Raw genomic sequence first — 27,995 nt, 5'->3', positions numbered from 1 at the left:
CCAATATATGTCCCTGGGTGTATAGCACAGAGCCAAATCCAGACATGGCTTCTCCCACGCTGCCAGGACTCTTCTCCCTGAGCCTCGCTGAGCTCCTGCACTGGGCAGCCTACCTGTGTGTCCTCTACCTGGTCTACAAGGTCTCCAGTCTATTCCTCAGGCAGAAGAAGCTGCAGAGGATATTTAGCTCTTTCCCAGGTCCTAAACGTCACTGGCTGTATGGTAATGCCCACGAGGTAAATGCTGTTATATTTTCTTTCAATTAATTTATGCAACTTTCCCATGGAATTTGCATTTTTACTTTTCACGGTTTTCAAAGTTTCAGCTTCTTATCAATGAGTAGAAACTTTTATAATAAATGAAAAAACATTTCTAATCACAGGTGCAGATTTTGTTTCCGTATAGGCTTTTGATTTCTGGATTTCAAGCAAATTTCTCGAGTATACTAACCTAATTACAGTACATCAATGTGCCATACTAATCAGGGGTGCACAACCCCCCCCCCCCCCCCACACACACACACTCCTTGCTAGAGTAAAGTAAGTGGAGGGATCAGCTTTATTCTCATTTGTACATGGAAACACGAGAAGCAATGGGATGAAACTGAAAGGGAGAAGATATAGATTAGATATTAGAAAAAACTTTTTGACAGTGGGGAGATCAATGAGTGGAACAGACTTCCACGAGAGGTGGTGAGTTCCCCTTCAATGGACGTCTTCAGGGGCTGGACAGACATCTGTCTGAGATGGTTTAGTGACTCCTGCATTGAGCAGGAGGTTGGACACGATGACCCTGGAGGTCCCTTCCAACTCTCGCATTCTATGATTCTATAATACTAGTGAGTGATGGCTGTCAACCTTGTTTTGTGACTGTAACTAGATCCTAAAAGGTTGTGATATTAAGGCATGCTTGACAAATGTTTTTTTGAAAAAAGAGACTTCCTGGACATCCCGGAAAAGTCATCAAATTGCTTCTCAGATACCTCACAAAACCCTCCCGAGCCACAGAACATAATGATAATATTTTAGGTTTACTCAACGTACCAGGTGTCAACTGCACTTACATATCTGGTGGGACCGTGCAATGACTATGCAATGACCCGCTTGCTGGACTTGTGTATAAACAGGAGGCCATGTGACTGGTGACATTCACCTTTACCTTTCATGCCATAAACAAGCTGCTCATTATGTATAGTACAGAAAAATGGGACAACGACCAAACTCCACAGATATGTATGCCCTTTGTGCCAGTTTGGCTTCAGTTTTATCTGAGCTCCCGGTGCCATAGTTCTCTTTCTGCTGATAATTGAATTATTATAAGGCGTGAACGTGCTAATTCTTTATCCTTCCCAAAGTTACTTTAATTATTTTGTACTTCAAAATAAATATCTTGTTACTAAGACGGAATCAAGATCTGCAGCAGCTGTAGTGTTAAGCATTATATGAAGGCTTCATTTTTAACTTTTTTGGACAGAGGGGATCAAAGTTGGCTATGCTTTGATTGAGCGTGGGCAATCTATGTTTTGATGGATCGTTTGTGCAACCAAGATGTCCATCAACAACACAGTAGGAAATGAGCTGCTGAAGTTATCCAATCATGCCACACATTTTAGATAAATACTAGTGATGAGCGAGTATGTTCTGTTAACCCTTTCGGCGAGTATGCTCGGCCCGAGCATACTCGCCGAAAGGGTTAACAGAACATACTCGCTCATCACTAAAATACACTAGATCTTGTCAGCCGTTGTGAATGATCCTTTTATATACTGTATATACATACAGTGTTGGACAGGGGTGGCAATTTAGAACACCATTGTTCAGCTATGTGGAAAAAAAAATCCCTGACCCTTGTCCACAAATCTACTTATGCTTTAATATGATACCAAACTTGGCAGCTTGTTTAATGAATGATTAGATGACGCCTTTCTCTGTAAATATTGAATCAAGTGTGTTAGCACTGCTCATCAGCATGCCTTCAGAGGGGCCCACCAGGGGATTCAACTGCTCCTCCATGGGCCAGTCCGAGCCTTTGTATATACAGTGTGTGTGTATGTATATATATATATATATATATATATATATATATATATATATATATATATATACACAATGCTCAAAAAAATAAAAGGAACACTCAAATAACACATCCTAGATGTGAATGAATGAAATATTCTCATTGAATACTTTGTTCTGTACAAAGTTGAATGTGCTGACAACAAAATCACACAAAAATCATCAATGGAAATCAAATTTATTAACCAATGGAGGCCTGAATTTGAAGTCACCCCCAAAATTAAAGTGGAAAAACACACTACAGGCTGATCCAACTTTGATGTAATGTCCTTAAAACAAGTCAAAATGAGGCTCAGTATTGTGTGTGGCCTCCACGTGCCGGTATGACCTCCCTACAACACCTGGGCATGCTCCTAATGAGGTTGCGGATGGTCTCCTGTGGGATCTCGTCGCAGACCTGGAGTAAAGCATCCGCCATCTCCTGGACAGTCTGTTATGCAACGTGACGTTAGTGGATGTGCGGCGCCCCTGAGGGTTCGACCGCCACAGGGATGCTGCACTTCTTTAATGGAGTGTAGTGTTCCTCCTCTGAGGTAAGAACGGTGTGATAGTCGTGACCCAACCTTTGCATCTAACACCACATTTCTCCACCAGAGGGGGCTAGTATGCACTAGGTGCTGCTCCCCTGATTACAGGGAGACTGGGGAACCAAGAGATAGGGGAACCAGTTAGTGGGTGAGGGTGGAGGACTTACAAGTTAGTTACACTTTAAATTTCATATTTAATAAAAAGCCATCTTTGTTCTTGGTCTTTTGATCGTCTTTAGCCTAGCTCTTTGACTGTCTTTATGCTATCAATTGCTGAGGGCACTGTGATCTCCCACCCTAACGCGGATCCTGTGTGGGCCTGCATCGGATGGAGACACAGCCCTCGTACCGCGGCCTTGGGACGAGGGGTAGGTTGTAGACAAGGAATGTCTCAACCCGGTCAAGGACCAGGACCAAGAAGGCCCGGAGCTTAAGAATGTGGCTCCACAGCAAATGGATCCCAGGCAGGATGCAGACGGAGTGGTGTACGCCACCTGTCCTCGCCATGCTGATATATTCAGAGGGAGTCCGGCTGCAAGAGGGGTACCGGCCCCCGACACCCGACCTTGCTACTCCATGTCCTGGTCGGGAAAGCCCGGTAGGCCCTGAGGATCCCACCGGGTACCGGGTGGAGCGGAGCTGCCCCCCGTGCCCTTGTTCTGAGAGGAGCTCAGAGGGAGACCCGGCCTATTCGCACACACATGGACAGGAAAGGATTCGGTCTGTAGTTAAGGAACACTCTGGTGTAGGGTCCCGACTGAATGCTGGACTTACTCGGAGGTTGTCGGACCCCCGTCCCTGATGACCGCAGGACTCCGCAGGGAGCAGGGAGTCGCTTTCCTTCTGCCATCTCTAAAGTAAGTAAAGCCTTGGAAGTTCACCCCTATGGCCTCCGGACTGTTTATTCTGCGCTACATCCGTTCTCCTTTACTACTACCCCCTCCATCCTGTCCCTCTGCCCTGAGGCCCTGCTCCGCCTGTGGGGAGTAGTAATAACTCTGGCCGCCATAACACCATGCCTCAGCGGACTGCAGCGGTGCTGGTGGCCTTCACCAGGTGCCACAGGTGGCGTAGTCGTAAATCAGCCACTCAACCCGGATAAGCCCACACCATCCTTTTTCATGTGACGGCCCTGAGCACGGGTCGGGTCCGAGCCATGGCTGCACCCCATCTCTCCATCACAGGACCCGACTCCGAGTCCCCCATCTCCCAGGGTAAAGAAAAGGGCTTTTCGAGTAGAGGCCTCACAGATGGAGCTAGACATGGATTCAGGTCTGGGGAACGGGCGGGCCAGTCCATAGCTTCAATGCCTTCATCTTGCAGGAACTGCTGACACACTCCAGCCACATGAGGTCTGGCATTGTCCTGCATTAGGAGGAACCCAGGACCAACCGCACCAGCATATGGTCTCACAAGGGGTCTGAGGATCTCATCTCGGTACCTAATGGCAGTCAGGCTACCTCTGGCGAGCACATGGAGGGCTGTGCGGCCCTCCAAAGAAATGCCACCCCACACCATTACTGAACCACTGCCAAATCGATCATTCTGAAGGATGTTGCAGGCAGCAGATCGCTCTCCACGGCGTCTCCAGACTCTGTCACGTTTGTGACATGTGCTCAGTGTGAATCTGCTTTCATCTGTGAAGAGCACAGGGCTCCAATGGCGACTTTGCCAATCCTGGCGTTCTATGGCAAATGCCAAGCGTCCTGCACGGTGTTGGGCTGTGATCACAACCCCCATCTGTGGACATCGGGCCCTCATACCACCCTTATGGAGTCAGTTTCTAACCGTTTGTGCAGACACATGCACATTTGTGGCCTGCTGGAGGTCATTTTGCAGGGCTCTGGCAGTGCTCCTCCTGTTCCTCTTTGCACAAAGGAGGAGGTAGCGGTCCTGCTGCTGGGTTGTTGCCCTCCTACGGCCCCCTCCATGTCTCCTGGTGTACTGGCCTGTCTCCTGATGGCGCCTCCAGCCTCTGAACACTACGCTGACAGACACAGCAAACCTTCTTGCCACAGCTCGCATTGATGTGCCATCCTGGATGAGCTGCACTACCTGAGCAACTTCTGTGGGTTGTAGAGTCTGTCTCATGCTACCACGAGTGTGAAAGCACAACCAACATTCAAAAGTGACCAAAACATCAGCCAGAAAGCATTGGTACTGAAATGTGGTCTGTGGTCCCCACCTGCAGAACCACTCCTTTATTGAGGGTATCTTGATAATTGCCAATAATTTCCATCTATTGTCTATTCCATTTGCACAACAGCATGTGAAATTGATTGTCAATCAGTGTTGCTTCCTAAGTGGACAGTTTGATTTCACAGAAGTTTGATTTACTTGGAGTTATATTCTGTTGTTTAAGTGTACATATATACACACACACACACACACACAATCTCCAGTCAACAGTGGCCAAAATCATAAAGTTCGGATGATAAGACAACATTCTATGTTTGATCATTTACCTTTAGATAAAATACAATCACCAAAAAATATTCTAGAAGATATTATCCAATTGCTTTTACTGAACAAAACCTAGTACTAGTATTGTAAATCAAGACTAAAATTAATAATAATACAACCATTCAAGGGGAAATAATATCCCCACACCAAGACAAGTACACCATGATTTCATAATATTACCGTACTGATTGACTAAAAACCAGTATAAATAACCAATATTACCACCATGTATTAATTAAGGTAGAATCTGAATTTAGGGTAATAATTTCCATTAGTACAATCAATCGATATTCAGCATTGAATGCGTTTCTGGATTCATCCCCTCATGGGCAACTCCTAACCCGCCAACACATGGTGCGGACTACACAATGATACGCAGGAGCTCTGTAGACCATATAAGTGGATACAGTACAGATACATGCAGTGAATCACATTTTAATTCTTCTCTAATTGTAGACAGTTTTCTCATCTGCGTTTTTCTAGCCCAGACCGTCATGACAACTTCTTCCAGTCACGATTCGTCACTGTAGAATTTGCTTAATTCCAGCAAATCCACTTAGTCCCACTCTACATAAACTTCCCATTCCCAGTGACCCAGATGGTAATAATGCCCTTTTGCACCCGAATATAGTAACAGTTCTCCGCTGAGTGCTTCACATGCTCAACTAAGAGCCATCTTTGTGACCCTACATAGTACTAATGCCGATTTTATGCTCCATACACAATATCCAACCCCTTAAGCCCCTGCACAGTAATTACGGTATGTTATCCAACCTCATATAATAGTAATGTCCCCTTTTAAGACCCTATACAGTACTATTTTCCATATTTCAGCACCCATATAATAGTAATGCCCCTTTTTGAGACACTACACAATTGGAGGTTACTAGAGTTCACAAAATTGTACAACATGATGCTTGAAAACTGCATTGAAATGTGGTCTAGTTGGACCTTCTACTTTGAGTAGTGGTCGCACCATCAAAGTTTTTATCTGATATTTTTCTGCTTCTCAACAGTTCAAACAAGATGGTAAAGATTTGGACAGGGTGAATGGCTATGCTAAACAATTTGACTATGCCTTTCCTATGTGGCTTGGAAATTTCTTTGCCTCCCTCATTGTCTATCATCCAAACTATGTAAAGGCCATTCTGTCCAGGCAAGGTGAGGAACATTGCTGTTTTATAGATATTTTTATGTTTTCATTTGCATTTTATTCATGTTGTATCTTTCTTGTTCCTTTGTGTGTGTTTTTGAATAATTTATCAAACTTTATATATAACTTGTTGCATCAGCGTCTCTGCCTCATGCCGGGCAGAGACGCCGTTCCCCTCACCGCAGCTGTCCCGGTCCGGTGTCTTCCTGCTCCAGGAAGGCGGGCGCTGCGTCCTGCGGTGTGGCGCAGAATAAACAGTCCGGAGGCCATAGGGGTGAACTTCCAAGGCTTTTTACTCACTTTAGAGATGGCAGAAGGAAGGCGACTCCCTGCTCCCCGTGGAGTCCTGCGGTCACCAGCGATGGGGGTCCGACAACCTCCGAGTAAGTCCAGCGTTCAGTCGGGACCCTACACCAGAGTGTTCCTGAACTACAGACCGAATCCTTTCCTGTCCATGTGCGTGCAAATAGGCCGGGACTCCCTCTGAACTCCTCTCAGAACAAGGGCACGGGTGGCAGCTCTGCTCCTTCTGATACCCGGTGGGATCCTCAGGGCCTACCGGGCTTTCCCGACCAGGACATGGAGTAGCAAGGTTGGGTGTCGGGGGCCGGTACCCCTCTTGCAGCCAGACTCCCTCTGAATATATCAGCATGGCGAGGACAGGTGGCGTACTCCGCTCTGTCTGCATCCTGCCTGGGATCCATTTGCTGTGGAGCCACACTCTTGAGCTCCGGGCCTTCTTGGTCCTGGTCATTGAGACATTCCTCGTCTACAACCTGCCCTTCGTCCCAAGTCTGAGGTACGAGGGCTGTGTCCCTTGCCGGTGCAGGCCCACACAGGATCTGCGCTCCGGGAGAGAGGTCACATTTACACACAGTATATGACAGCACAGAGAACAGCCGAAAGACCTTGACTAACAAGGACCAGCGAAAAGACCAAGACCAAAGATGGCTTTCTATTAAATATGAAATTTAAAGTGTAACTAACTTGTAAGTCCTCCACCCTCACCCACTAACTGGTTCCCCTAACTCTTGGTTCCCCAGTCAACCTGTAACCAGGAGGGCAGCACCTAGTGCATACTAGCCCCCTCTGGTGGAGAAATGTGGTGTTGGATGCAAAGGTTGGGTCACGACTATCACACTGTTCTTACCTCAGAGGAGGAACACTACACTCCATTAGAGAAGTGCAGCATCCCTGTGGCGGTCGAACCCTCAGGGGCGCCACATTCCCCCCTGGTAAAACACAGCACGTCCGCGGGCTGCAAAAGAAGCAACACCCAGGAAATTTTCTTTTTAATATTAACATGAACTATCTTCCCTTTATGGGAGGCACATCTTCTTAAACGTTGCATAACAGGTTACACAGTACAAAAAAAATATAAAAGTATAAAATTATAAAATTATAAAAGTGCTAGCATTTTTCCAGAGACATTAGTGCAAACAGACGGGTTAAGGTGCAAAAGACGCAGAGTCAGTTCAGAAGTGCAAGGGACCTGCTCTATACCCTCAACGTGGGTCCTGGGGTGGCTGCAGGGCATGAAGATCCCAAGTTGGACCTCCCGGAGAGCCACCCTGACAGGTGTTTCTTCTGAGGTCTTGAGGTAGAGAATATCCGTGGTTTTTGTATAAAACCAATATGGAGCACCTAAAGAGATGCAAACTATTTACAAAGGAAAGAGTCTGTCTGCTGCCAGTCCCCAGGGACACATGCCTCAGGAAAACCGGGGATTGAAAATAAGCAAAAGTAGAAAAGTCAACACTCATAAAACTGGTAAACGAAAACTGCAACAGCCGGGGCTGCCTTAAACCTCGGGTTCCCTCCTGGGAAAAAGGCTCTTTCCTCCCGATGGAGGCTAACCGGTCCCCTGAGGCTGAGCGCGGGGTGGCGTCGCCCCCGGACAATTTCTTTTTTTTAGAAACTGCTCCACTCTAAGGCTATGTGCCCACAATGCAGAAATGAAGCAGAAAATTTCTGCAGCATTTCTGCATCTCCCTGGCAGAAAAAACGCATGCAGATTGTGCATGCGTTTTTCCTGCAGAATACATGCGGATCCACATGCGGATTCACATGCGTTTCCGCATGCAGATTGACAAGTGCTTTCCAGGCGATAGCATCACTTGGAAAGTGCTTGACAACTAGGTCACACTATATAAATCCATGCAAACGGCATGGATTTATACAGTGTGAACCGTAAAAATTAAAACAAATAAAGCTATACTCACCCCCGATGCCCCGGCGTCTGCTGCAGCGCTCGTTCCTGTCTGGTTCCCGGCTGCCGGCATATCGCGAGATAGAGCGGTGAAGGGCCTGCGGTCACATGACTGTGACGTCACCGCAGGTCCTCAAGCGATGCCAGCATTCAGAGAAAAGCCTTCGGAAAGGTGAGTATAAACTTTATTTGTTATTTTATTCTTTTTTTACAGGTACAATGGTACCCAGGTCTGGATGAGAGTCTCCTCTCCTCCAGAACTGGGTACCATCCGCACATAGAGACGCATAGAAGCCGCTTGTACAAATGTACAGTCGCGGTTTCTATGCGTTTCAATGCAAGTCAATGGCGGGAGTTCCGCTGCGCTTCCGCAAAATTAAATGACATGATGCGGATTTTTGTACGCAGCATAAACGCTGCGGAAAAATCCGCATCATGTGCATAGAACATGCGGAATCCCCTTGGGGACCATGGGGTGCGGATTACCTAGCGTTTCACAAGCGTTTCCGCTGCGGAAATTCCGCAGCATAAACGCTTGAAAAACGCTACGTGGGCACCCAGCCTTAGTCAAGGGCAGTGTCTGGTGTTGCAACTCAGCCCTAAAATGGACTGAATGGTAGTAAGCTTTTTTTGTGACTGGCATTCTCTGTTGTTCAAGATGAACCCTAGAGACCCTTTTTAATATTAATACGAATTGTAAGTCTTGCCATGTTCAATAAATGCATCTTTAATCCACATATCATTTCTTTATAGATCCAAAGGACAACTTTGCCTATTACTTCATAACCCCATGGATAGGTACGTAACATGACCTGATATGTAAGCATAGTCTGCTCCATTAAAACATCTTTTTTTCATATATGCTAAGAAAGTCCACAAATAGTTACATATTTGTCAAGGATAATAGTGGCTATTTTTCACATATTTTTAAGCTTTACATTTTAACACTATTTTTTTGCAATTATTGTGTGTCAGGACCGTCAGGGACGACACCGGGGAGATCACACAATATCCCATCGCTGCTGTCATTTTGTCAAGAATTCACAGGATTGAGCAGGGATTCGCGAGCACACGATCCCGATTTCTCACTATGTAGCTATCGGCAAGAGAGCAGAAAGCGTATGACATCACACCGCCGGATTCCAACGCATGGAATATGTGTATAAGCCCAAGTACGGTTACTGCCAGCTTCACGATAGCTCGATTAATATTATTCGCTGCCACCACCGGCCGAGTTTGGACTATAATACAGGCCTGGCCGGACGCCTGCGTTCTGGTAGCGTATATGGCTTTGGGGGAGGGAACTATTACAGGACAAAAGAAACAGGACTATTAAATATTATATTTATTTTAAAAGGGAGGCAGTGTTATGAAAAATATACAAGGATTTTACAAAGGGGACAATACAATGAATATGCAGATACACAAAATAATAAGGATTAAAAAGAAACTTACTATAAAGTTCGCAGAGATGACTCTGTATAGTTGGAGGGAGGCGCTTCTATTGTACCGTTCAGCGAACGTGACCCGTGTTACACATCAATATGTACTTCAAACATGAGTATGGATCAATCTTCAGTTGGATCTTTTATGCCGAAGGGGGGACCTGCCCACATGCCCCTTGTGCTGACATCATGTGGGCTCGGCTCCACCCTTCATGTTTTTATTAAAAACTCTAACTTCTTCGATAACTCCTCACTAGTTGATCGCAGAAGCCCAAAAGTGATACCATATTTTTTATTATGAATTTACCTCTCCGTAGAGACAACACATGGCACAGCTGCGATCTGTTATTCTGGTAATTTTGCGCCACAGCTCCCCGGAGGGGCTCACAGCTACAGAAAAATAAGCTTATTGTTCCTTGGCTGACTCTGCCACTTAAAATGTAAAGGTCCCGTTATTATCAGAAATATGGAACTTTGGTTATTCCATATTTCGTTTTGGCTCCAGCCAGGCTACAGGCCTCTGTTAAATTCCTTTTGAAGTCCTGGAAATCAAGCTTCCTCAGCTAGATGTAAATTGTCACAGGTCTGTGTTAGAGGAAAGCTACACTCGCATTTTAATTGGGTTGGTAGCACCTCTCTTGTGCCCGCATTTGTTTAAGCTACTTCTGCTGTGGGTGTTAATATGCATACAGACAGATGGTAGATTGTCAGCTCTTCTCTCCTGACAAATACTATAGGGGAGGGTTGAGAGGGGCTTCAGGTGGAGAAATTCTTAATATTTTTCTGACATTTTGTATGCTCCTTGCTCCATTAACAGTAAGACCTGATATAATCATCATACAGTATACCTCCTGTACTTTGACCTGTCTTTGGCCTTCATATCATTCAGGGAAAGGTTTGCTGGTGCTGTCGGGGCAGAAATGGTTCCAGCACCGGAAACTGTTGACACCAGGATTCCATTATGATGTCCTGAAGCCGTATGTCAGAGTGACGTCTGACAGTGTTAATGTCATGTTGGTAAGGAGAAATGTCCAGATCCAGAAACTTTCTCTAGTGTAAAACAGTAACTAAAAGACAGAGGAGAAAATCAATCTATGGGCAGCTATTTTCTGATTGCAATAACTTGGGTTAATTCTGAATCTTATTTAGGATAAATGGGAGAAACTGGCCCCTAAAAGGAAACCAGTGGAGCTTTTCCATCATGTCAGTCTCATGACCTTGGACACCATCATGAAATGCGCCTTCAGTTACGAGAGCAACTGCCAGAATAACAGGTTGGTTGTTTACAACAATTTATGTCTAAAACTACACAGATTATCCAGGACGTGCATATATTAGGAGCAAATCATGTGGTTCTATGGGATCCTTGAAGTCAAGGGGCCCAAAACATGGTTGGTTCAATCCAATTTGCAACTTGGTGGCAAAACGACTCTCCTATCCAGAGGCAAAGTCAGGTTCTTCGCTCTATAAAACATGTTTGACCACATTCTTCTTTTTTGCAGTGAAAATGACTACATCAAAGCCGTGTATGAGCTCTCCTACCTGGTGGATCATCGATTCCGCTGCTTTCCATATCATAATGACTTTCTTTACTACATAAGCCCACATGGATTCCGCTTCCGGAGAGCGGTGAAAACAACACATGAACACACAGGTCAGAAGAGATCATAGATTATTCTCGAGTTTCTTTTTTATAAAAAAAAATGTTAATTTAAAAAAAAAAATGTTCTAAATTCTACAGTTGCAATCAAAATTATTCAACCAATTTTCTAATTACCATAGGTTTTATAGGAAAATGTTACAAACGTTGAGCTGTTTGCAATAAACCAAACAAACAAGAGGAATTTAAATCTTGCAGTCTTTAAATTATTGTACTCCCTCAAGCCCAGAGTCTTTAGTACTTAGTAGGACTCCTCTGGCTGTTATGACCTGCTGCAAATGTCATGCATAGGCAAACACCAGTGTCACGGGTGTGTCAGAAGTGACAGACAGTCGCCCTGCAGTTGGTTGCAGGAGATCTCTAAGTTTGGCATTACAAACACCTTCTTAGAGGCTGTCTCTCTAAGACCCAGAGGCTACCTTCCTCTGGCTAATTAACACCCTGGCCTGGGTGTATAAATACCTGCTGTTTGCTGAAGGAAGGTGCCGGCGATACTCACATTACCCTTTGTGAAGACTCGGAGCAAGTGCATTACTTCATCCTCACTGGAGCTATGAGGACGGGTGTTAATCTCTCTGAAGTCGACTAAAAAGCTAAGCTATCTTGAAGATCCCAATAATTCTGAGACTGTAGGAGTCATTAAAACTGGGCTTTTGTGCTGAATTTGGAGAAACCACTTGAAATATTAGTTGTGTTGAACTATTTACATTGTACTTGTTTCATTGGTTTATTGGAAACAGCAGACAGTTTGTAAAGTTTGGTAATAAAACTGATTACAATGGATGTGAATAATTTTGATAGCAAAACTGAAAGAAGGGGCTGAGAATCTAGTCGGAACATGACTGCAACTATGCAAATCACAACGGGAACCGTGACAGTGTGTGCATTGCACGCTGTCACAATTTGGCAATCTGCAGTCATAGAGTGAGAGCAGGAAAAACAACACATGAACACACAGGTCAGAAGAGATCATAGATTATTCTCGAGTTTCTTTTTTATAAAAAAAAATGTTAATTTAAAAAAAAAAATGTTCTAAATTCTACAGTTGCAATCAAAATTATTCAACCAATTTTCTAATTACCATAGGTTTTATAGGAAAATGTTACAAACGTTGAGCTGTTTGCAATAAACCAAACAAACAAGAGGAATTTAAATCTTGCAGTCTTTAAATTATTGTACTCCCTCAAGCCCAGAGTCTTTAGTACTTAGTAGGACTCCTCTGGCTGTTATGACCTGCTGCAAATGTCATGCATAGGCAAACACCAGTGTCACGGGTGTGTCAGAAGTGACAGACAGTCGCCCTGCAGTTGGTTGCAGGAGATCTCTAAGTTTGGCATTACAAAACACCTTCTTAGAGGCTGTCTCTCTAAGACCCAGAGGCTACCTTCCTCTGGCTAATTAACACCCTGGCCTGGGTGTATAAATACCTGCTGTCTGCTGAAGGAAGGTGCCGGCGATACTCACATTACCCTTTGTGAAGACTCGGAGCAAGTGCATTACTTCATCCTCACTGGAGCTATGAGGACGGGTGTTAATCTCTCTGAAGTCGACTAAAAAGCTAAGCTATCTTGAAGATCCCAATAATTCTGAGACTGTAGGAGTCATTAAAACTGGGCTTTTGTGCTGAATTTGGAGAAACCACTTGAAATATTAGTTGTGTTGAACTATTTACATTGTACTTGTTTCATGGGTTTATTGGAAACAGCAGACAGTTTGTAAAGTTTGGTAATAAAACTGATTACAATGGATGTGAATAATTTTGATAGCAAAACTGAAAGAAGGGGCTGAGAATCTAGTCGGAACATGACTGCAACTATGCAAATCACAACGGGAACCGTGACAGTGTGTGCATTGCACGCTGTCACAATTTGGCAATCTGCAGTCATAGAGTGAGAGCAGGAAATTTTTTAGAGTCCAGAAAACCCCTTTAAGATCTTATATATGTATAAACACTTACACAATGATACAGTGATGTACCTACCATAGAGCAGACATGACAACTTTTGATGGAATACTTTGCTGTAGTTACGCTCTTTCTGAAGCCACACATCTCCATGTTGCATCTTTCCACTCCACATTCCTGTCCTCCCTAAAATGAAAATACCTACAAGAATAGCTGGTTACCAGGAGGCTTCAGGCAGATTTGCAAGGCCTGGGAGACTCCTCGACTCTTCCAGGGAGTCTCCCTTTACTCCAGGAACCTCCTGGGCGCTCCCGGAGAGTTGGAAAATATCCAGTTTGGTGTCCATGATGACCGCACCGCACTAATATTCTTTTTCTGGTTTCATATAGCGAGAGTAATCAAACTGAGGAAGGAATCACTAAAACAGGAGACGGAGGTTGAGAAAATCAAGAAGAAGAGACATTTGGATTTTTTGGACATTCTTTTATGCGCCAAGGTATGCATATGATAGGAGATAACTAGTGTTGAGCGAGTGTGATCGGGTGCTCGCCGAGTAGCTTCAGCGTACTCGGCATCTAGGATTGAGCCACCAGGGCGGCATGTGTCGCGGCTGTTAGACAGCTGTGACACATGCAGGGATTGCCTAACAAACAGGCAATCCCTGCATGTGTCACAGCTGTCTAACAGCCGCGACACATGCAGCCGCGGCGGCTCAAACCTAGATGCTAAGCACCCTGCAAATACTCGGCGAGCACCCGAGCATTCTCTTTTAAAGGGTTAAACGAGCACGCTCGCTCAACACTAGAGATAACCCCTAGCACTGTCTGACGAACATGTAGACAGTCCTATGCTTATGGGTGGTAGGTAGTGCAGCTCCTTTCATGTGAACAAGGCTAAACTGCAATACCAGACACAACCCATGGATAAGAGTGGAGCTGTTTTGGGGGAAATAAAATCAAATCACACATATTATCTCAACATATTCAGTAACACAGGTTTTTCTGACTTTATCAGGATGAAAATGGTCAAGGTCTATCTGATGAAGATCTGCGGGCAGAGGTGGACACGTTCATGTTTGAAGGACATGACACAACTGCCAGCGGTGTCTCCTGGACATTATACTGTATGGCTAAATACCCCGAGCACCAGGAGAAATGCCGGGAGGAGATCAGAGAGGTCCTGGGAGACCGGACCACAGTGGAGTGGTGAGAACTCTCTGTATATAATACTATATATTGTTTTTTATGTTATAATCAACAGATTCCAGCCCATGGCAGTGCAGCAAAAACAGCACTGAGCCGCTGTACCACTATAAGCGTGGCAAGGCTAAGGGGGCATTTACACTGGCCAATCGGACACTCATGGTCCTTACATTTCTGTACAACTAGCACACCTGATTTTTGGCCCCAGTGTAACCCCACATCGTAATAATAGCCACACTTGTACTCCCTTCCAAGTAATAATTTGGATTGGAAAGTAATAATGTCCCCTTTCTTTCCCCACCCAGATAAAATTCCGCATTTATGTCCACTACACAGTAAAAACTGCCAACTTTGTGCATCCTACAAAGTAGTATTGCCCCCTAAATAGGTAATAACGGTGGACATTTTCATTGAAGACAGAAAGAGGGTGTTATTAATATTATCATTATTACTCATAAAAAAAACTTCCTTTCTGCCCACAAAATAACAGCAAACCCTGCATAATAAAAAAGCCCCCTTTTAACTAACAGTGCCCCCTAATGACCAGCAATGTCAAATTTTTGCAAGACAACACAAAAGTAGTTTTTGACTTATCAGGACCCACAAAGAATGGCACCACGCAGTTGCCTCCTTCCTAACTCCGGCGCTGACTACTACGCTCTGCAGTAAGGTGGCTGTAAGTACATGAGACCCCACCAAACAGCTACTCAGATCTCAGCTTCCTGAACCCTTATGGATGCGATGTAGGACAGGGAGTTTTCTGGGGTCACACATGAGTTTTGAGGCTTTTGGGTGCTATTGGCCCTAATAAGTAACATGGCAGAAAAAATGCTGGCCCGCCCTGCAACACTGGAGAATTCTCCAGTCTAATGTTTCATGTAAGCTTGTACTTATCCGTCATGGTAATGGGTGTAATGAATACTGGTAATACTAAGCCAAGAATTAGCCGGAATATTATATTGTGGGTGAGAACTTGAGTGAAGTCTAGTATGCTCTAACTAATCCATGCAAAAGAACAAATGCATTAACACTACACACCTAAACCCTCTACACTGTGCAGATGAATGGACCTGTACGTTGTTATCAACTATCCCAGGCTAGGGAGAAACACTGTTTCTCACAGGGTTAATGGCACTGTATGGTGGCTTAATGCAGTGCGCAATATCAAGTACATCAGGCAAGGGTTGGATGCTTCTCGCCAGTGGTGGCCATGCCCGCTGCCTTGTGCTTCAGCGGTGGGCGTGTAATGTAATGCAGGACACAAGGCAGGAACAGTTAGTGAACGGTATAATTCTGTTTAAATGCAGTAGTAATTTACAGTAATTCTAGACAATTGGTGATAATAACAAAGCAAATCAACAATGAACCAAATAACAATAAGATTGAAATAGCAACGAAGGTTCTTCACTATAAAATGCTAATGTTCTCTTTACAAAAGTGGGGCACCCATTCACGGGAGTTACCACGTAAGTTCTTCCTGTAGTTCGGGCCCTAGCAGGGGTCACTTGGTTTTCCCGCTGGGCCGCAAGTCTTTCTAAGTCTATTTAAGGGCGCGTTGAGCCTCCCACGCACCAACCGGCTGCCTCCCAAACTGTTGTCCTAATCCCAGCCGACCCCGGTACCATATGTTATAGCTGAAAGTGATGGCCATGCTTACTCGTGCTGTCCCTCTGCAACAGCAGGCGTGCCTCTCTAGTCGTCGTCTCCTCACGGATCTTCGCGGCTTGACCGTTGGTGGAAGTCTCTTGGGTTTGGGGCATTAAGGACTGGGTCTCGGCTCTTGATGGGCAATGTCTGGTCTCTGGGACTTGCTCTTCAGGGGTATCACTGCTTCCTCTTACAGGCGCATGAATGTAAATAAGGTGGGTGACATCAGCAATACTGTTTCCTTGTGACTGGATGGTGTAGTTTGTGGTGTACCTCGTAGTATTAAAAAGTCCATGAAACTGGAGATACAGTAATAGTTGATGGTTACATATTCTGGTACAAAAGTTTGCCGGTTTCACATCTGCGATATAGAGACACGTACCTCAAACCTAGATCAGCAGCAGCAGCAGCGGGTGTTCTGGACTGATGGTGTACAGTGCAGCACTCCTTCCCAGGGCAGGCCTCCACTAGGCTCCGTATCTATCTCCTTGGGACTCAGGCCTGCATATCTTGACTTGTCTATCACTTCATACTGGGCTTTTCCTCCCCAGTCGACCTGTTCCAGCTACCAGGAAGATCTGTATTATGTGCATTTGAGTATCACTAATCTCCATACCTTGATCCAGTGGAATGCCCCAAATTTGGGAAGCTATTCTGATGTCCCAGGAGGACGGGGGTATATCCCACCTTCAACTGTATTTTTGTACTATGAACACAGATATAGTTATATATAATAATGGAGTGCACTGTGGGGGCATCATACTGTGTGTGGAGAGAAGTGCACTATCAGGGCATCATACTGTATGCGTGGGGAGGAGTGCACTATCAGGGCATCATACTGTAAGCATGGGGAGGAGTGCACTATCAGGGCATCATACTGTATGTGACGCGCCCCTGGGCCTGCTGTGTCGTGCGGCATCGCGCGCACGGGGGCTTACCCGGAGCCGGATCAGATGGGGGTAGTAGTCTCGTGGCGGTAACCCGGTCCGTGCCCAGGGTGTCAAACTAAGTGTGTGGCAGTCTTGGTAGATGTTGTTTCTGTGTCGACTACGCCACCCGTTGATTTGCGGTCACAAGGCCGCCGCTGCAGAACAGTCCGCTGAGGCCGGTAGTATGGGTGCAGCGATGGTGGTATAACCCCCAACGGGAGGGGTATGGCCTCAGGGCAGCTGGTGCGGATGATGGGGGTAGTGATAGTGCAGAAAGGAGAGTCAGAGACGTGAGATGCAGTTTCAGGGTTTTTACTCACAGGTGTTCCTTCAGTCACTCTGGCCTTGAGTGACCACCCGAGCCGTGCTGCATCCACCAGGTGCTGGACTCGGCCAACCCCCAGGCAGTTCCGGAGCGTGGTCCTGAGCTTCCCTCTCTCTCTCTTTCTCCTGGCCGTCCCCACCAGGGATCCACCTTTGTCCGGTTCCCTTGGGCCTTCTATGGTAAAACCTTCTCTGGCTTTCCTGACCCTACTCTTGGTGTACCTTCCTGGTGGATGTGGTGAGGGTCGTGGCAAAGCTTGCCCACGACCTCCGGTTCCTGGTTAAGGGTTACTTTTGCCTCCGCCAGTTTGGGATCAGGTGCCCTCTTCTGCCAACCCTTCACCCTTTTTAGCTCACTCGTGGGATCTCAGGGTTCCCTCTTGGTCTTATGCCTCTGGGCCTTTCTTCCTCTTCCTCTCTGCTTCAGGCCTGGCCCTGGAGCTGGGCCCAGCCGGAGCCACAGCTCCCTGTCAGCCCTCCTGGCTGAACTCCTCCTCAGCACTCTCCTGACAGACTGACCCTATCTCTAGATGGTGCCCACCATATATACTCCCTCTATGTGTGAGCCCAGGTGACCACCACCCAATGGGCTCCTATCTCTATGCCCAGAGCCCCTCCCCTATCTGCCCCTACACTACTGGGATGTTCCACCCCCCCTCCTACTCCAGCCAGGGACAGACGCTGTCGTACCTGCACATCTACTTGGTGGGAGTACCGTAGTTCTGTCCCCCGGAAATGGGATGTATGTAGTGCATGCAGCCTACTGAGCTCAGTCCCACACTCCATCCTTACCCGGGAGTGGAATACCACACCTCTGGTTTGAGGTGCAATACCCCTGTAGCAGCCGAGTCCTCAGGGTGCTACATTCCCCCCTGGTAAATCACAGCACGTCCTCGGGCTGTAAAAGAATAAAACATACCAAAACATACAAACTTTTTAAAACATACACCAACATATAAAACATTATAAACATTATCAGATTCTAGCAATATAAACTTTTTCATATAAAACTCTTTTATATAAAATGTTCTTGAGCTTCTGGCCACTGTGCACTTGTGACCAGGTAAAGTGCCACAGTCACTGGGAGGAAAACAGTAATCCTCCTATAAAACCGGTAGGGGGCGCCTTAGGAAGCGCAACTATTTACAAGGGTATGGCCGCTCTCAGTCCTCGGTCAGTGGGAATAAGGGATGGCTGCTCACAGTCCTCAGCCTGGTTAGGGATAGGGACACACGGGAACTATTCACTAGTCCCAACGGGGACCATATTTTAATTAGCAGCAGTTCTTGTACCCTCACGGGTAACTATTTACAGTTCCACTTTACCGTACTTCAGTAACGGCGTCCTCCTGCTCCTTCTTGAGGGTAATCTTCAGACCCGTCCGGGTCCTCTTGACCTTCCTCAAACCGCAGCTCCTCCTCAGTCAATCTGTGCACATGGAGAGCATATGGACCTTTGGCACATTGATGCCGGGTGAAGGTGACCTCATCACCCAGGTAAAGATCACGTCCTCTGTGTCCCTCCGGCAGATGGCTCTCGACGTCCCTGCGGGTGACAAAGACGTCGCCGGGGGTTCTGTGGTCCCGGATAAAACCCCAACCGTGCTGCAGTTGAAACTTGATTACGGTCCCGGTGGCGCGGGGACCATGGGCTGCACGGGGGTTTCGTCTGGTCCGGCTTTTCTGTTCCGCACTCTGTACTTGCAGCCGCTCCCCGCGGACCCGCCTCTCTCGCCGTTCCCGGTCGAAGACCTCCAGCTGTTGCCGGCAGCACTCTGCTCGCTGGGCTGCGGCCGCCCGAGTCTCATGGGTGAACCCAATGAGGTTTTCTCCGGTGGGGTCCCATTCGAACTGCGCCTCCTCCAACGGGAGTGGGGTGATCTTGGCGGGCGCCGGAGCCGGAATCAGGGGCTCACACAGAGGCCTTTCCTTCCGGAGTCGGGGATGGAGGTACTCCGGTGGCCACTCAAAGGGCTGCCCATCCGGGCAAGTGTGCTGGGCGAACAGGTCTTCACCCAAGGGTAGCACGGTGGAGGTTGAGGGCGCGATGGTGGTAGCGGCGCCCGGATTCACCAGGCCTTGCGACCAGGCCGGTGGCACTCTAAAGGTAAAGGGCACTGTGGAGACGGCAGCGCCCGGGGGCACTCGACCTTGCGACCAAGCCAGTGACTTGGTGGAGATAGAGGGCTCTGTTGGAACTGCGGCGCCCGGGGGTACTCGGCCCTGCGACCAGGCCGGAGGCGTCTCCTGCTTGGCCGCGCTCGGGGTTGAGGCGCGTGACGTCACAGGGGGCGTGGCCGCGGCTCCTGCTTGAGGCCTAGTCTGGAGCGGTGGCGGTGCAGCGACGGGCACGGTAGGGGGAATTTCGGGCTCTGCGACGGGGAGCTGGGGCAGGCTCACGGTTTCTAGGCTTGGGGTAGTGACGTCCCCTTTACCTGCCTCCGTCTCTTCAGCTCCTTCCACGGCGTCGTCTCCGGCCTTCATTCCTCCTGCACCATCCTCAGAGGCGGTCAGACTCCTCGTCTCGGGTGGCGTGCTCCGCTGGCGGGTTCCAGCCTGCTGGGCCATCTCCCTACTCCACTCAGTCAGCGTTTCTCGCTGCACCTGGGCCATCCTCCGTGCGAGGCCCTCCAGCGCGGTCTGTGCACGCTCCCGGTCTCGGGGGAGCTGTGCCAAGATCTCCACCAGGTCTTGTGGGGTGGTGGCTTGCAACAGGCTCCTGACCACAGGGTCGGTGCTGCCTGACTCTCCCTCCATCTCCGGGTGCGACCTCCCCAGACTCCTCCAGGCTGCACCCATCCTCACTCTTTTGTTCTTGATCCGCCCACACTGAGGGCGGTCCTGGGGCAACTTGGTGATTGTCAGTTCCAGGGGCAGTCCCCCCACGCTGATGGACATCTCTATCATTGCAGTCTCTGCTGGTGGGGGCGGTCCTTGCTTTTGGCGCTCTTCTGGGACCAGGCCCACGATGGGAGGTCATCTCTTACCACCCTCTGGCACGCCCATAATGGCGTCCGCTCTGCCAGGGCGGGAAATCTTCTCAGATGGCGGGAACCGTCTCCCAATGGCGGGAAACTCCGTGGACGGCGGGAAAAGACTGCAGATGGCGGGCAAACGGCGGGAAACGATCCGAGATGGCGTCCGATGGCGGTGACCCTCTGGAATTGGCGGGAGACTCCTTTTTACGGTAAATGTGAACTTCTCTTCAGGCACGCAGTACCCGTCGGTTGCGGGCACGTGATCCTGCCGACTACGCCAAAGTTGACGCGCCCCTGGGCCTGCTGTGTCGTGCGGCATCGCGCGCACGGGGGCTTACCCGGAGCCGGATCAGATGGGGGTAGTAGTCTCGTGGCGGTAACCCGGTCCATGCCCAGGGTGTCAAACTAAGTGTGTGGCAGTCTTGGTAGATGTTGTTTCTGTGTCGACTAAGCCACCCGTTGATTTGCGGTCACAAGGCCGCCGCTGCAGAACAGTCCGCTGAGGCCGGTAGTATGGGTGCAGCGATGGTGGTATAACCCCCAACGGGAGGGGTATGGCCTCAGGGCAGCTGGTGCGGATGATGGGGGTAGTGATAGTGCAGAAAGGAGAGTCAGAGACGTGAGATGCAGTTTCAGGGTTTTTACTCACAGGTGTTCCTTCAGTCACTCTGGCCTTGAGTGACCACCCGAGCCGTGCTGCATCCACCAGGTGCTGGACTCGGCCAACCCCCAGGCAGTTCCGGAGCGTGGTCCTGAGCTTCCCTCTCTCTCTCTTTCTCCTGGCCGTCCCCACCAGGGATCCACCTTTGTCCGGTTCCCTTGGGCCTTCTATGGTAAAACCTTCTCTGGCTTTCCTGACCCTACTCTTGGTGTACCTTCCTGGTGGATGTGGTGAGGGTCGTGGCAAAGCTTGCCCACGACCTCCGGTTCCTGGTTAAGGGTTACTTTTGCCTCCGCCAGCTTGGGATCAGGTGCCCTCTTCTGCCAACCCTTCACCCTTTTTAGCTCACTCGTGGGATCTCAGGGTTTCCTCTTGGTCTTAGGCCTCTGGGCCTTTCTTCCTCTTCCTCTCTGCTTCAGGCCTGGCCCTGGAGCTGGGCCCAGCCGGAGCCACAGCTCCCTGTCAGCCCTCCTGGCTGAACTCCTCCTCAGCACTCTCCTGACAGACTGACCCTATCTCTAGATGGTGCCCACCATATATACTCCCTCTATGTGTGAGCCCAGGTGACCAGCACCCAATGGGCTCCTATCTCTATGCCCAGAGCCCCTCCCCTATCTGCCCCTACAGTACTGGGATGTTCCACCCCCCCTCCCACTCCAGCCAGGGACAGACGCTGTCGTACCTGCACATCTACTTGGTGGGAGTACCGTAGTTCTGTCCCCCGGAAATGGGATGTATGTAGTGCATGCAGCCTACTGAGCTCAGTCCCACACTCCATCCTTACCCGGGAGTGGAATACCATACCTCTGGTTTGAGGTGCAATACCCCTGTAGCAGCCGAGTCCTCAGGGTGCTACATATGCGTGGGGAGGAGTGCATTATCAGGGCATCATACTGTGTGCATGGGGAGGAGTGCACTATCAGGGCATCATACTGTGTGCGTGGGGAGGAGTGCACTATCAGGGCATCATACTGCATGGGGAGGAGTGCACTATCAGGGCATTATACAGTATGCGTAGGGGGTGGAGTGCACTATCAGGGCATCATACTGTGTGTGTGGGGAGGAGTGCACTATCAGGGCATCATACTGTATGCATGGGGAGGAGTGCACTATCAGGGCATTATACAGTATGCGTAGGGGGTGGAGTGCACTATCAGGGCATCATACTGTGTGTGTGGGAAGGAGTGCACTATCAGGGCATCATACTGTATGCGTGGGGAGGAGTGCACTATCAGGGCATTATACAGTATGCGTAGGGGGTGGAGTGCACTATCAGGGCATTATACAGTATGCGTAGGGGGTGGAGTGCACTATCAGGGCATCATACTGTGTGTGTGGGGTGGAGTGCACTATCAGGGCATTATACAGTATGCGTAGGGGGTGGAGTGCACTATCAGGGCATCATACTGTGTGTGTGGGAAGGAGTGCACTATCAGGGCATCATACTGTATGCGTAGGGGGTGGAGTGTGCCATCAGGGCATCATACTGTGTGCGTGGAGAGGAGTGCACTATCAGGGCATTATACTGTATGCGTGGGGAGGTGGAGTGCACTATGGGTCATCAAACTGTGTGTGTGGGGGAGAGTGTACTTAATAAGGGTATTTTTTATTGTGGTTTTGCTGCAATTGTTTCCCTTTTTTAAGAAACAGTTCTAGGAAGTTTTTATGATCACAGGTTTTACAAGCATTATTTCTGTAACAGGTTTTCACCCACTAAAGTCAGCGAGAAGCTCCTCATAGACGTTGGCCTTTTTTAAACATTTGACAGAATAGACATTGTAATATTAATAATTTTATTATTGCTATTTCATGTTTCCAGGGAAGACTTGAGTAAGCTGCCATACACCACAATGTGTATAAAGGAGAGTATGCGTCTCTACCCTCCTGTACCGGGAGTAGCCCGTGAGCTGAAAGAACCAATCACATTCTTTGATGGGCGAAGTCTACCAAAAGGTCAGACACATTTTTTTGATGATTATATATATTTATACTATATATATATATATATATATATATATATACATATATATATATACACTGTATACATTCTTAAAAATGGTAAGTTTGTCATTGATATTGAAGGAATGAAAGGTTTTAGTTTTAGCATGTTTTATTACTGTATATTGTCTTACAGCAATTTATTATAACTTCATTCTTTATTTTTTGATGTGCCAGGTACTGTTATACTTCTGAGTATGTTTTGCCTGAACAGATCTCCCAGTATGTGGGATAATCCTGAGGTAAGCGAAAGATAGATAGATAGATAGATAGATAGATAGATAGATAGATAGATAGATAGATAGATAGATAGATAGATAGATAGATAGATAGATAGATAGATAGATAGAGTGGGTACGGAAAGTATTCAGACCCCTTTAAATCTTTCACTCTTTGTTTCATTGCATTCATTACCATTTGGTAATTTCTAAAAAGTTAATTTTTTTCTCAATAAAGTACACTCTTGTGGTCCTTCTTGAGATGGTTCTACTCCTTCATTGGAGTCCAGCTGTGTTTAATTAAACTGATAGGACTTGATTTGGGAAGGCACACACCTATCTATATAAGACCTCACAGCTCACAGTGCATGTCAGACCAAATGAGAATCATGAGCTCAAAGGAACTGCCCAAGGAGCTCAGAGACAGAATTGTGGCAAGGCACAGATCTGGCCAAGGTTACAAAAGAATTTCTGCATTACTCAAGGTTCCTAAGAGCACAGTGGCCTTCATAATCCTTAAATGGAAGAAGTTTGGGACCATCAGACGTCTTCCTAGACCTGGCCGTCCAGCCAACCTGAGCAATCGTGGAAGAAGAGCCTTGGTGAGAGAGGTAAAGAAGAACTCCAACATCACTGTGGCTGAGCTCCAGAGATGCAGTAGGGAGACGGGAGAAAGTTCCACAAAGTCAACTATCACTGCAGTCCTCCACCAGTCGGGTGGAGAGTGGCCCGACGGAAGCCTCTCCTCAGTGCAAGACATAAGAAAGCTCGCATAGAGTTTGCTCAAAAACACATGAAGGACTCCAAGACTATGAGAAATAAGATTCTCTGGTCTGATGAGACAAAGATAGAACTTTTTGGTGATAATTCTAAACGGTATGTGTGAAGAAAACCAGGCACTGCTCATCACCTGCCCAATACAATCCCAACAGTGAAACATGGTGGAAGCAGCATCATGCTATGGGGGTGTTTTTCAGCTGCAGGGACAGGACGAATGGTTGCAATTGAAGGAAACATGAATGTGGCCAAGTACAGAGATATCCTGGATGAAAACCTCTTCCAGAGTGCTCTGGACCTCAGACTTGGCCGAAGGTTCACCTTTCAACAAGACAATGACCCTAAGCACACAGCTAAAATAACAAAGGAGTGTCTTCAGAACAACTCTGTGACCATTCTCGACTGGCCCAGCCAGAGCCCTGACCTAAACCAAATTGAGCATCTCTGGAGAGACCTGAAAATGGCTGTCCATCAACATTCACCATCCAACCTGACGGAACTGGAGAGGATCTGCAAGGAAGAATGGCAGAGGATCTCCAAATCCAGGTGTGAAAAACTTGTTGCATCATTCCCAAGAAGACTCATGGCTGTACTAGCTCAAAAGGGGGCTTCTACTCAATACTGAGCAAAGGGTCTGAATACTTATGACCATGTGATATTTCAGTTTTTCTTTTTTAATAAATTTGCAAAAATTTCTACATTTCTGTTTTCTTTCAGTCAAGATGGGGTGCAGAGTGTACTTTAATGAGAAAAAAATGAACTTTTTAGAATTTACCAAATGGCTGCAATGAAACGAAATTGAAAAATGTAAAGGGGTCCGAATACTTTCCGTACCCACTGTAGATAGATAGATAGATAGATAGATAGATAGATAGATAGATAGATAGATAGATAGATAGCTTACCAATTATGTATGAACACTTACCATTTTGCCTAAATATATGAACTTGCGCTTGATTGGCCACAGAGTTATTAATCATATAATTATATTTTCATAATATGTTTTCTCTGCCTTTCATGTAGAATTTTAAGTTAACATTGTACTTTATATACTATGTATATTGTGAATGAACTCTATTATTTTGTACTATGAAGCAAAAATATTCACAACCCAGTTTATGAGGCGTCTGTTTTATGATTTTAGGTTTTTGATCCACTGAGGTTTTCACCAGAGAATTCATCAAGTAGACATTCACATGCGTATGTTCCATTCTCAGCTGGCTCAAGGTAAAAAATCTTGAAGATTTAAAAAAAATGGACTCCCTACATTGGCATTAAACTTGAGGATTTGTATAAAATTCAATGAGGAAGGCTTTTATTCAATAGGAGGCATTACGGCATAGCAGTTACACATCAAAGTTGAGGAACAGACCATACCGGTTACACATAAGAGTTGAGGCAAAGAACATCAGAATTGAGGACAAAAACTTTGTTACACTCAGATTTAGGGCACATAGCTTGGTGGTCACACATCAATGTTTAGGCATCCCACTTACAGATGGCACAATGACTTGCATAATGTTTAATTAGGAGAGGGTTTTACTTAATATGAAACACAGAGCTTGGTGGTTACATGTCAGAGCCGTACAAAGAATATTGGAGCTTAAGGTTACACATCAGACTTAAGGCACACAGCTTGACAATTACACATCACAGGTCAGGCACACAGCTTGGCAGTTATACATCACAGGTGAGGCACACAGTTTGGCAGTTATGCATCACAGGTCAGGCACACAGCTTGGCAGTTACACATCACAGGTGAGGCACACAGCTTGGCAGTTACACATCACAGGTGAGGCACACAGCTTGGCAGCTACACATCACAGGTGAGGCACACAGCTTGGCAGTTACACATCACAGATGAGGCACACAGCTTGGCAGTTACACATCACAGGTGAGGCACACAGCTTGGCAATTACACATCACAGGTGAGGCACACAGCTTGGCAGTTACACATCACAGGTGAGGCACAGAGCTTGGCAGTTACACATCACAGGTGAGGCACAGAGCTTGGCAGTTACACATCACAGGTGAGGCACAGAGCTTGGCAGTTACACATCACAGGTGAGGCACATAGCTTGGCAGTTACATATCACAGGTGAGGCACACAGCTTGGCAGTTACACATCACAGGTGAGGCACACAGCTTGGCAGTTACACATCACAGGTGAGGCACACAGCTTGGCAGTTACACATCACAGGTGAGGCACACAGCTTGGCAGTTACACATCACAGGTGAGGCACACAGCTTGGCAGTTACACATCACAGGTGAGGCACACAGCTTGGCAGTTACACATCACAGGTCAGGCACACAGTTTGGCAGTTACACATCACAGGTGAGGCACACAGTTTGGCAGTTACACATCACAGGTGAGGCACATAGCTTGGCAGTTACACATCACAGGTGAGGCACACAGCTTGGCAGTTACACATCACAGGTGAGGCACACAGCTTGGCAGTTATACATCACAGGTCAGGCACATAGCTTGGCAGTTACACATCACAGGTGAGGCACACAGCTTGGCAGTTACACATCACAGGTGAGGCACACAGCTTGGCAGTTACACATCACAGGTCAGGCACACAGTTTGGCAGTTACACATCACAGGTGAGGCACACAGTTTGGCAGTTATACATCACAGGTGAGGCACAGAGCTTGACGGTTACACATCAGACTTAAGGCACAGATCTTGGCAGTTACACATCACAGGTGAGGCACAGAGCTTTGTGGTTACATATGAGAGTTGTGCACAGAAATTGGAGCTTGCCGGCAATAACAAGAACTGACTGTTAATATAATTCATAATACAGTATATCACTTAATTGACAGTTGCCAGGCTTAGCTGTTTGTCTCGTTTTCTGTCTCAGGTAGTCTATATAACAGTCATCTCAGCTTGTATCCACCCGCAATATACACTATTGTCTGGTGTGTTTTGGGTGTTCATATATAAAAACTGTAGATTTGCCATCAGTGGCATTTAATTGCCACAACAAAATTTCTTATTTTCAATATTTTTCTACATAACCAGTACAAAATATAAGCTAAAATGGTAAAAATTACCATAACCCTTTATATTCTTAACCCCCCGCCCCCACCCAGGAACTGCATAGGACAGAACTTCGCTATGAATGAGATGAAAGTTGCCATCGCACTGACATTACCAAGATTTGAACTGAGTCTGGACCCCGACAATGAGCCGAAGTTGGTCCCTCAGCTCGTCTTACGTTCTGTGAACGGCATTCACTTGAACCTGAAGAAAATAGAAAAAGCTTCATAAATTCCAAAGACTTGAACCTCCATGCCTCTGTCGTGTCTTCACTGTTCATGTCACAAAAATATGTATTGTAAAATAAAAACTAATAATTATGCGTTACTCGATTCCTGAAAGATGCCATGTGATGCCCCCTAGAGGAATGTAATTGGAACAGCAGAATTAATCAGGAATGCATTCTTGCTATGCTCATTCTTGTTACTCAGTACGCGTAGGCTGCTATGGTTCTCGGTAGTGCAAGTCCTGATTACACAGGATGATGCCCCGCGAGAACGATGAACTTTTATGCTTTGCAATAGATCGCTTTACCCCATGAACGAGGATTTTGCTCGTTCATTGGGTCATCGGCAGCCTGTTCACACAGCAAGATAATAGCGAAACCAGGATTCTAACAACGCTTGTTCTCGATTATCCTTAAATCCATAAGTAAAGATTGAGAGTCAGTTCGAAACAGATAGAAAAAATAATAAATGCGAGAGCTTTTTCTATAATACAGGAAATGTTCTGTTTTATTGAATTCTACAAATAAAATTTTTTTTGCAATTTTTATCCAAAAAA

The 27,995-nt window shown here is 46.8% G+C and overlaps 1 protein-coding gene across 1 annotated transcript; it reads left to right on the top strand.

Moving 5' to 3' along the window:
• Positions 1–27,995, top strand: LOC141156945 (cytochrome P450 4B1-like). The gene is made up of 12 exons (XM_073643532.1): positions 1–236; positions 6,079–6,223; positions 9,178–9,222; positions 10,759–10,886; positions 11,019–11,143; positions 11,372–11,523; positions 13,822–13,928; positions 14,447–14,637; positions 22,992–23,125; positions 23,348–23,412; positions 25,310–25,392; positions 27,266–27,995. Exons 1-12 carry the CDS (start codon positions 45–47, stop codon positions 27,441–27,443), a joined length of 1,545 nt encoding a protein of 514 aa, XP_073499633.1. The 5' UTR covers positions 1–44; the 3' UTR covers positions 27,444–27,995.

The sequence above is a fragment of the Phyllobates terribilis genome, unplaced genomic scaffold (genome assembly GCF_046119375.1).
Source record: "Phyllobates terribilis strain yellow unplaced genomic scaffold, ASM4611937v1 Scaffold_8__6_contigs__length_399053987, whole genome shotgun sequence".
Classification (NCBI taxonomy): Eukaryota; Metazoa; Chordata; class Amphibia; order Anura; family Dendrobatidae; genus Phyllobates; species Phyllobates terribilis.
Note: the sequence above shows the minus strand (reverse complement) of the source record. Positions and strands in the feature narration are given on the sequence as shown.

Bases quoted from the DNA above. Each gene is read 5' to 3' on its own strand.
- LOC141156945 (XM_073643532.1), top strand. From the start codon at position 45: ATGGCTTCTCCCACGCTGCCAGGACTCTTCTCCCTGAGCCTCGCTGAG. The intron at 6,224-9,177 runs GTGAGGAACATT...ATTTCTTTATAG, and splicing joins GGCCATTCTGTCCAGGCAAG to ATCCAAAGGACAACTTTGCC. The intron at 14,638-22,991 runs GTGAGAACTCTC...TCATGTTTCCAG, and splicing joins GACCGGACCACAGTGGAGTG to GGAAGACTTGAGTAAGCTGC.